This window comes from Hylobates moloch, unplaced genomic scaffold, assembly GCF_009828535.3.
Source record: "Hylobates moloch isolate HMO894 unplaced genomic scaffold, HMol_V3 SCAFFOLD_13, whole genome shotgun sequence".
NCBI lineage: Eukaryota > Metazoa > Chordata > Mammalia > Primates > Hylobatidae > Hylobates > Hylobates moloch.
The window spans coordinates 52,020,339-52,031,148 of NW_026652288.1; the positions used below are offsets into that span (position 1 = coordinate 52,020,339).

General features: G+C 52.0%; 1 protein-coding gene across 1 annotated transcript; it reads left to right on the forward strand.

Annotated features, from left to right (window-relative positions):
• The first annotated feature begins 2,175 nt into the window (after positions 1–2,175).
• Positions 2,176–9,889, forward strand: LOC116480068 (keratin, type II cytoskeletal 3-like). The gene is given in 11 exon segments (XM_032172025.1): positions 2,176–2,331; positions 2,333–2,859; positions 2,861–2,881; positions 3,118–3,175; positions 5,002–5,061; positions 5,762–5,856; positions 6,199–6,307; positions 6,309–6,363; positions 7,435–7,562; positions 8,231–8,451; positions 9,136–9,889. Coding segments are annotated over 11 exon segments (2,184 nt in total).
• Positions 9,890–10,810: the final 921 nt, after the last annotated feature.

Below are 10,810 nucleotides of genomic sequence, written 5' to 3' on the forward strand. Positions count from 1 at the left end.
TCATTTGCTCCTGGGGCCTCTCTTGACAAAAGCATAGGCCACACTTGGAAACCAAAACATGACTTGGATTTTGGGGTCAGGATCAGCCCCATATGTGAGCAAAGACAGCGGTTTTATGTTATGTTGCTGAGCCCCACCATCAGCACCGGAAGTGACCCAGAGGGCAATGGGCCCAGGAGTTTCCAAATTGTTTTTAAACAGCAGTCTTTTATTTAAGAGATCAGCATGGAGGTGTCAGGATAGTAGTGGTGATGAGACCAGAACACTGCCCACTGCACCCCTTTCTCCCACTCATACCTCCTTTGAACCCTGGGGCTTCAGTAGGTCCAGCGTGAATCCCCTACTCAAGTCTGAAGCCCTCATTGTGCAGAGGAGGAAACTGAGGCCTGGCAAGGGGAAGACTCAGTGGCTGAGTTGAGTTGGGATCTGGGTCTCCTCCCAGTCTGTGCCAATATTTGGATCCAGCTGCCCTATCTTGGTTTCTTAGGTCATCAAGGAGCTTTGAGCAAGAATCAGGGCCCTGGGGGATGGGGTAGGCACCAAGGTTTTGAAGGTAGTGAGGAGGACGATGCCTACCTGTGGCACGAAAGGCTGCATGGGGAAGAGCGCCCTGGGCAGGGAATTGTGATGAGCGTGTGCATCCTTGTGGGCATGCCTGTGGTTCTGTGATGTTTGTTTTTGTGTGTGTGTGTGTGTGTTGGTGTGAATTTATGGTGCGTTTTGCTTCTCTGTCTCTCTCCACTGAGTTTATTCTCTTCCACTTTACTTGAGGGTCTTTTGTGACTTGATGGAGAGGAACAGGAGCTTTCTTGAGGTTTGGCAGGTCACTGGTTTGAACTGGTCCTCCCTCCAGTGAGCTGGCAAGGGAAGAAGGAGGTGCTGAGTGGCTAGGAAGTCAGGTCTGAGCAAAGGGGAGAAGGTGAGATCAATAAGAGAAGGGCTCTTGGATGAGCACGGATCAGACGGAATTGGAGGTCAGATTAGAAGAGGAAAAGGCAAAGGTCATTTTAAAAGGGGCTGGCCTTTGCAGAGGCTCATTTTCCAGCCTTGGTTTGTGCTGTCAGGGTTGGTGTCATCAAAGGTAGTCTTTGCTGCCAAAGGTAAGTAGAGGTAAATGTTACAAAAGTGAGTAACATTTCATGTCACACAGAACTTCTTCCAAATATTATGCCCCTAACAGCCTTAAGAAGAAGCCCTTGTTATTCTTAAATTTTACTGGTGAGGATCTGAGCTTCCTAGATGGTGGGGGTGGTGTCTCATGTGAGCTGAGGGAAGAGGGCCTTGGGAATCCTGGATTCATTTTTGTTGTACAAGTTTGGAAGAGGAAAAGCTGATGGTTTTTCTGGCCTGGCCCAAGTGGTCCATCCCCTCTACCCTGACCAGGCTGGCCTCAGCCCCTCTCTCTGCTCACCCTCTCTTAGGGCACTTGGCGGTGACCTTGACTTCTTCTCTAGCTATTCTCATTCCTGTCCTTGTCAGACTGACTCCTCTCTCCTCCCCTGCAGCTCTCCCTCCAAGGCCCCTTAGATCCCAGTTCTAGTTGCCCCTGTGGCTGAGAACTTGCTCTTTGTGCATTCATATGTGCATCTCCTCCCTGAAGGGTGAGGTCCTAGAGGCAGCTGCTGTGCATTCTTGAACTTCTGTTGCACCTTCCTTCTCCTTGTCAGCCATGACATCACCTTCACAGCCCTCCCCCTTCCTCTCCCTTCTTCCTTGGAGTCCTTGCCTGGGGTCCTGCCCCCACTGGGGCTCTGCACCCATCCTGGGAACCTCCTGAGGCTGGTTGGTCTGGCTGAGTGGCCGAGGGGCAGAGAATTGCTGACCTGTCACTCTCAGCATGGGGTCATAGATGTCTTGGGGATTAGCGGTTGTGTCCAGCCCTACAGGATGGTCCCTCTCTCAATTTAAGGTTATTTCAGAGGAGTAACCCTGGGAAAACAAAGTAAGTTGGAAATTTGGAGGGATTATCAAGGTGTGTTGCATGTTTTGAACTCGACCTCTTGCTGCCAGGCAAACCAAAGCTGCTAATACCTCAGTTAGGTGGCTGGCACCATCAGCCAGCCAAGCTCCCAGGCTCTACATAAGGGCCATCCCCATCCCAGAACTTCAGAAGGCTTCTGAGTTTCCTCCAGCCTTCTGAGCCCACCCTTCCTTTGGAAGACCTTGCTGTCTGCCATGAGTTGCCAGAAAAGCTACAGCCAGCAGCCCTGCAGGTCTTCTGGTGGGGCCTACTGCCAGGCCTTCAGCAGCCACTCAGCAGTGGTATCAAGCCACAGCTGGATCAGCTCCATCATGTCTTCCTTTTCCTCCAGCTCAGGAAGGGCTGGTGGTGGGTGGGTCTGCTGCCTGTGCCATGATTGGGGGAGGTTTCTGCAGCCAGAGTCTCCACGGCCTTGGGGGGAAGAAGACGATCCCTATCAGTGTGGCTGGAGGTGGCACCTGGGCTGGTGGGTTCAGGGGGGCTGGTGGGTTCAGCGGGGCTTGTGGGTTCCGGGGGCCTGGTGGGGGATGTTTCGGAGGCAGTGATTTTGGAGGTGGTGGAAGAGGGATGGGTGGAAGCTTTGGTGGAAGAGCTGGGGGCTTTGGTGGAGGAATTGGAGGCTTCAGAGGAGGAGCCAGGGGTTTCTGCAGAGGAGCTGGTGGCTTTGGTGGCCCTAGTGGCTTTGGTGGCTCTGGAAGCTTTGGTGGTCCTGGTGGCTTTGGTGGCCTCAGTGACCTCAGTGATCTAGGTGGCTTCCTGGGTGGAATCCAGGAAGTGACTGTCAACCAGAGCCTTCTGCAGCCCCTCCAGGTGGAGACTGACCTTAAGTTTGGGCAAGTAAAGGCCCAGAAGCGGGAGCAGATCAAGACCCTCAACAATGTTTGCCTCCTTCATCGATAGGTGAGCTCATCTCAAGCCAGTTAGACCGTGAGGAAATCTGGCTCAATTGTGTTGGTCTTTTTTTTTCCCTCTTCTCCTTATGAGTCTGAGGAAGGAGTTGTGGGTTCACCCAATATGTCAAGCCATCTGTGGTATCTCAGCAGTAGTGGGCCTGCTTACAGCAGCAACAGGTGAGGAAAATGCTGCAGCCCCTCCCTGGATGGAGGTGCCATCCCTCTGTGTGCCCTGTCCCGCAGCTTCTTAGAGGGGCTGCTGAGGCTGCTGCTCCGGGGACTGCTGGCTGCCATCATTGATGTCTCCTAACCATCGCCTTCTGAAACCCAAACTCAGAACTCCCCTTCCATCTCAGAGGACTTGCAAGCTGCTCGTCTTTGAAAGAGAGGCCGACTCTGCCCAAGCTGAATTTGTATTTGAGGGATGAGTCAACCTGCCATCAGCTTTGTGATGTGAGATGAGGGTGAAGGGGCACCTCCTCCTAGGTGCTTCTCATAGGAAGATTTTAGTGTGAGGAACTGCAAATGTTGAAGGCATGTGAGGCTTGTTTGCATGTATACGTGCAAGGGCCTGGCTGAATGAATGGTCTCTGGGGGTGTCTGCGTTCTGGATATTCCATGCAAGGGAAACCATGGCAATGACAGTGGTGACTGTGTGGTGTCTGGGCTTGGTTAGCTGCTGAGAGTGTCATCAGTAATCTTGGGGTACGATGTGTGGAGATCTCTTTGTGACCCTGGGGTAATAGTAGGCCTCACAGAAAGGGCTTGTAGTTATTCTTTGCGGAGTCCCATTTCCATATGTGTCCTGGGCAAAGATGAAGAAGTTAGTCTTAACATTGGAACATCACACCTTTTTAGAGGTGAAGCTCTTGAAAATTGAGTGACCTTCTAGAGGTACCTAACTGGTTCCCGGCAGATATCTGGGTGTCTGGATAAATTTATTTACAGTGGCTGGGTGCGTTGGTTCACGCCTGTAATCCTAGCGCTCTGGGAGTCTGAGGCAGGTGAACTGCTTGAGTCCAGGTGTTTGAGACCAGCCTGGGCAACATAGTGAGACCCTGTCTCTACAAAAAATACAAAAATTAGCCAGGCATGGTGGTATACACCTGTAGTCTTAGCTACTTGGGGGGCTGAGGATGGAGAATCGCCTGAGCCCAAGGGGCAGAGGTTGCAGTGAGCCAAGATCATGCCACTGCACTCCAGCCTGGGCAACAGAGTGAGAGCCTGTCTCAAAAAAATTTGTTTACAGAAAAACAGAAAGCGATGCTGAAAATGCAGCTGCTCCACAGCAAGCGGGTTTGGCTGCCCAAGGTCTCAGCAGTAGCCCTTATCATCCTCAAAGGGGGCTTCTGAGATCTTGGAATCCTGAGTGTCTAGCATAAGGCCTGACACATGCTTGGTGCTCTGCAAACATTTGTTGAATGACCAGTTGATTGATAGTTACTCCCCTGCTTATATGGTTAGCCTTGAATTTTGTGCAGAAATGTCTCATAGCAAATAAAAGTTTGAGACATCTTTAGCCAGTGGTTAAGTTTAAATGCAGGGCTCAGGTGCATCTAGGATCCTTCTTGGGAAAAGGTCTGTTTGAGAGACATTTCTCTGTGGTTTTCTCTAATTCCCACCTGAGTGCAGTGTACCCAGGATTGTAAACATCTTCCTGAAGACTGCATCTGCTGTAGAATACTCACTAAGTACCTATGGAGAGCCCATGGTGCTACTGTACTTGCTGTACACAGAGTTGGCACCAGAAAATTCCCCTGAAAGCTCTTGGCAGCTCAGCCATCTCCCTCTGGTCCCATAAATAGTTGAAAAAAATCAAAATTTCTCCAGAAAGCCTTCTAGGATCAATCAGAATAGTATCCCACAAGGAAGGGGTATCTACTTCACTGTCCAATTATCGTCATCATCATTATTTAGTGGTGCCTGGCACATATTAAGTGCTAGTAAATGTCTGTAGAATGAATCGGGTCTTACCCGAACCCAGAAGGCCACACATTGGAAAGATGCAGGCCTTGGACTAAACTGGTAGGACAAGAAGCCCTGAGTCCATGTGATTCATGGGATGTGCTCTGGGGCCATGGGGATGACTGAGAGAAGGCAGACCACAGGTGACCTTTTTCTCACAAGTATGAAGATGAGGTCAACAAGTGCACAGCTGCAGAGAATGACTCTGTGGTCCTGAAGAAGGTGAGGGGCCTCTTCCCAGCTTCCCACCCCAAAGCCCTGCTAACCTGAGTGGTTTGAGAGTGGAGGGGAGGCAGAAGCTTAGTGCTGTTGATCTGAAGACTTCTTGTAGGCCCTGCAAGTGAGGGTCTGGAAGAGGGAGGAGGCCAGACAGGGTTCAGGCCCCAGCAGCCCCCTGCCCACCCCTGCTGAAGGGTGTGAAGGTCCCAGCAGCCTTTTGCCAAGTCCTTTCCTGATGGGCTTGCAGGGTTTATGAACCTGATTAGGCCTTAAGTTGTGATCACAAAATGGACAAAAGGAAGAAATCATTTCTTTCTTTTTTCTATCAGGAGTGCATTCCCAGGAGCTATTTAAAGAGAGAGACTTCAAGTGTGGTAAATTTAAATTCTCCCTCAGACCCCCTTCTTCACATATTCTTCTCCCCTGGTCTCAGTGTAAGGGCCTCAGCCCAGACTTCATTCTTCCTCTCACCTTATAGTCTCTTTGTGCCCTTCCCTGGTGTGCGTTCACCAGCCCAGCCTGCAGAGTACTTGGTTTAGCAATGTTAGGGTGCAGCTGCCTGTGCCTGGATGGGGTCTCCTTTCCCCTGAGTGGGAGCTCCCAGGGACAGGGCCCCGTGGCCCCTTCTTCCTGCCCCTTTCCACAGTATGCAGGACTGGACAGAGTCACAGGTTGTGGAGACAGTGACTGAATTATGTCCCAGGATGTCGATGCTGCCCACATGACCAAAGTGGAGCTGGACGCCAAGGCGGAGAGGATGACAGGCGAGATGAACTTCCCGAAAGCCCTCTATGATGCTGGAAGTCTCTCCTCATTGGCATTCCTCGGGACTCACCTGCCCTGCCTCCTAGAGGAGAGGGCATTTAGAAGTCCAGCAGGACTGTGGGTCTGTCTGTCCTGACCAGAGAGACACTGGCCCACCTTTGTGGGTAGTTCTGTTCCCTACCTGGACCATTCGAACCTCTGCCTCCTCACCTTCTTTCTTCTGTTGTAGAAGTGGCTATTGCCTTCCAGAAAAACCTCTAGTGGTGGTCCCTCAGTCCTGAGCACCCCTCTCCTGGGCTGGTGGCTTCCCGTGCTCTGTTGGGCAGCCTGGTGTGGGTCTGCTCGGCGGGGGGGGCATGTTTGCTTGGCCCTGTGGGAGCTGTCCCAGATGCAGTCAGACACCAGCGACACGTCTGTGGTTCTTTCCATGGACAACAACTGCTGCCTGGACCTGGACAGCATCATTGCCAAGGTCTGCGCCCAGGTACGAGGAGATTGCCCAGAGGAACAAGGCCGAGGCCGAGGCCCTGTACCAGACCAAGATGGGTGACAGCATCATGTAGCTTTGGAGAATCTTGCTCCCCCATCAATCTGCCTAGACAGTCCACACAGGAGGGCAGACCCTGCCTCCAAGCCATTCTTCCCACATCTCCATATGGCAGTTGCCTCATCTTCCCACTGGTCTGGTCTTATTAACAGAGAGCTTTCTTCCCAGTCAGAAAGCTCTGACTTTGCTCTAACCCAGTGCTTCTCAACAGAGGGTGGGGAAGGTATGATCTTCCCCCATGGGACATTTGGAAATATCTGCAGGCATTTTTGATTGTCATACCTAAAAGTGGGGTGGGGGTACTAACTGGCATCTAGTGGGTAGAGGCCAAGGATGCTGTAAACATAATGCACAGGATGCCAGCCTCTGCAAAAAGAACTATCATGCCCAAAATGTCAATCGTGCCAAGGCTGAAAAATTCTTAACCTAAATCTTTCTTGCTGCATCCCCTTTATTGTTATTTCGTGTTAGAAACTCTTCCATTTCTCCTCCACAAAGGCTCTGCATCTATGTGCGCTTCTGATCACACTGAGGTGTTGAAGCCAGTATCTGGAACAGCCAAGGGAGCGAGATGGGCAAAGTCTAACTCCACAGGCCCAGGGAATTCTGTGCATTTCCCCCCCATTCCCCAAATCTGAGTGAGGCAGAGTTGGTCCATCTACGTTTGACTCTTCCCCTGGATTTTCTGCTAGTTAAGAAAGAAGCTGGCTCCAGCATCCGGGATGTTTGTATTCAAGTGCCCATACTGTCACTCCATAGCTGGATGACTTTGGTTATGGAACTCAGGCAATCTGAGTCTCAGTTTTCCTTTTGTATAAGATGGGGATAATAATGCCTTTCTCATCAAGTTGTTGTGAGGACGAATGAGATAAAACAGAGGGTCTGGTGCACAGCGACTGCTCAACAGACAGTAGCTACTGTTCTGGAAGACAGGGCCTCTGATGCAGGGAGAGAGCACCGGGTCTGTATACGCCTGTGCTCTGGTTTTTACATTTGTGGTATGAAGGTGTTGAAGCAGGTGATCTATAAGACCCCTTTTCTGAAAATGTGACTTTTCTGGACACAGCTGGGGGAGCAGCAGACCACGGCCAGCAGGCACGGGGATGACCTGAGGAACACCAAGAGTGAGATCATGGAGCTCAACAGGATGATCCAGAGGCTGTGGGTGGAGATCGAGAGCATCAAGAAGCAGGTGGGGAGGAGGAGGAAAAGAACGTGAGCAGGGCTGTTGGCTGATGCTTCCAACACGACACTCAGGCCTAGCACCTACGCAAAGCGAAATCATGCCCCACACTCACATACACTAAGATTTCCTGGGTGACGTGCTGGGCTAGCACTGAACTAAGATTGTTACGTGGATTTAGTTTCTGCTTCCCTGGAGCTTGAAGGTTGATATGGGATAGAAACTGAGTAAAGACATAATTAGGTGGTTGAAGAAAGAAGTTGACTGTTGAAGACTGAATTGGGGGAGTAGCCAAGGAAGTCCACATCTACATGGGCTAAGGCAGAGAGAAGGTTTCTCTGATAATTCATGAAGACTTCCTGGAGGAGGGAAGTTTTCAGAAGATGCTTAGTTATTTCCCATAAAAAAGGAGAGAGGCACAGGAAGGGTCTGGCTCCTCCTGAGTTGGTATAGCCCCTTGAAGCCAGGTGTTTCTAATCCCAATCCCTGGTGTGCTAGGACCTAAATCCAAGCCCAGGCTTCTCTGCTGACCAGCTGCATAGCCTTTAACCCCTGTGCCTGGGGTTTCCTCACTTGCCCAACATCAGGTAACACACGTGCAAGCACCAAGCACACAGGACGGGCCGTCAGTGAATGACACTCGAATCTAAATTGGACTCCTGGCTCCCCACACTAAGAACGCCAAGCTGCAGATGACCATCGCTGATGCAGAGCAGCGCTGGGAGGTGGCCCTCAAGGACACCAATGAAAAGCTTCAAGACAAGAAGTCTGGACTGCAGCAGGCCAAAGAGGACCTGGCCCTGCTGCTTTGTGTGTACCAGGCGCTGACGAATGTCAAGCTGGCCCTGGACGTGGAGATCGCCACCTACCGGACCCTCCCGGAGGGCGAGGAGTGCAGGTGAGAGTCCGTCTGGTTCCCAGGAGGCCAGAGGCCTAGGGCTTTCCTGCCTGAGCATGCTGCCAGGTGTGGGAGCTGTGCGTGCTGTGGGAGGTGGCAGTGGCCGTTGGCAGGCACAGCCTCTTGTTCAGGGCTGGGAGATGCTGTCACACCAAGAAAGCTGTGCTTCCTATGCCATATGAACACATTAGCGCCTTACCTGGGGTAACGTCCTATGTTTTAGCTATACAGTGTATGTCTGCAAAGATGAAGGGTCATAGACATAAATGTTATTTCTAGGCCATTTCTTTATTACTGTCTTAATTGCAAGTTTTTGAAGAGTGGGTTCCCGTACACTGGCACATGGGTATAGGGCTCTGTCCCATGTGGGTTCAAATAGCATTTGCTAAATGAAGAGTATCCTAAGGAGGTGGAGAGGATGGGTGGGTCCAGAAATGTTCTGTATCCTCTGGTCTCTATCTCTTTGGGAGATGTCAGTGGAAAGAGTAACACTTTAACCTTACCCAATAGAAAGAAGAATGTGTTTTATGATTTTCTGAGCATCCGTCTAGCTTATTTCTCACTCTCTACATCAATCAGGAGGGTATGAGGGGTGGGGTGACCAAGGCTCTCCTTGCTGTTGACCTAAGGAAGGCCATTTAGGGAGAGGGAGGAACTGAGCGAACTGTCTGGTCTTCCCCACAGGGTGTCTGGGAGGTACCAGAGTTCCCTGAGCCTCGGGGAGTATTGGGTTCTTCCTCTGGGAAGGGGCTGGAGGCCTCGGAATGCAGTTTCTGAAGCCATGTGCCATCGCTGGTGCGAGGCCATCCGGCCTGCAGGCTGGAAGAGCTGTTGGTGGTGGTTTTGGAGGAGCCAACCTCCCCTCCCCTCCTTGAAGCCTGTCCTCCCCACGCCTTGCCGGATCGGCGGGGCGTCACCCCGGGGAAGACCTGCGGCCCGGGACTGTGGGAGGGGCTGGCGTGCGGTGCGGACACTGCCAGGCTCCCTGAACCCGACCCTCTTTGCAGAGATGGTCCACAGCATCACTGACGGCGGCTGCACCCTGGGTGGAGCAGCAGGAGCCGGGGCCCGCGGAGGTAGCGGGGGCCGCAGCGGCTGGGGCTTGGGCGGGAGCCCCGCGGTGCTCCGGGGCTTCTGTGGCTCCGGGACTCCTGCGCCGTCAGCCGGGGTGGCGGCGGCGGCAGCCGCAGTGACGCCAGAGTCTCACAAAGCTCCTCCCAGAGCCGGCGGTCCCGCCCCAAATTCTGAACCCAGCGCCAGGGGCGTCCTCGGACCCCAGGCCCCTTCGCTCTCCGGGACGCCCCGCCCTGAGCTCCCGCGCACCCCCGCGGGGCCCCTTTCCTCCGCTGCTTCTGACCTGTGCGCCGGAGCCCCACCTTCCCAGACGGCTGGCATCGCAGCACCCCGAAAGTTGCCGGGAAGGATGAGTAGGCAGTAAACCCTCCACCGCGGACTCGGCGGCTCATTCCTGTAATCCCAGCAATTTGGGAGGCCGAGGCGGGAGGATTACTTGAGCCCAGGAGTTGCAGGCTGCATTGAGCTAGCATGGCACCACTGCACTTCAGCCTGGACAACTGAGCGAGACTCTATCTCTAAACAAACAAACAAAATCTGAAAAAACATCCACCCACACAAGGCAGTGCCCAGGAGCTGGGCCATGTCACTGCTTGTGCCCTGAAGGTGCCCCCACCCCAGCCAATGTCCCACTGCCTTATGGGACAGTTCCAATTTGCCCATTCCCCTCCCTGTAGGCAGGGCCTCCCCGGTCACCAAGAAAGGAATTCTCTGTTCTGTACAATCTTCAATTAAGTGCGTTGTGTTTCAGACATCTTGGTAGAATTTTGATTCTGGATTCCAGGTTATTGAGACTTTCTTTGTGGCCAGTGGGTCATTCACTGTCCCTTTCACACACAGAGCTCTGGTCTGAGCTGGGAGGGGGACCCTGGGGAGGAAGTACTGAGAGTTCCCAGGTTGGTGGGACAGGGCCTTTTCACTCAAGAGATACTACGGATGACATACATCAACCTTCCTAATTGTTCAGATTTGAATTCATAAACATTTCATTTTATTTGAAAAAAGTTGTAGATTTCCTTGTTTTTCTAGTAATTCAAAATATGTCTGAAATTATCGAGGAATCACAGCTAATTATAATCAAAGGAGTTGCTGGTAGTCAAACATTTTCAAAAGCAATTATAAAAATTCAAATGTTTTATGGCAAAAGTTATATATGCCGAGGATGTATGTTAACATGTTTGATATGATGTGGGGTGGAGCCTTCAAATATTGAGAGTTATGAGAACAAAGAACTTCAAATGGTCTGGTAATAGGTCACCTCCACCCTCATCCCTGCCCCTACCCC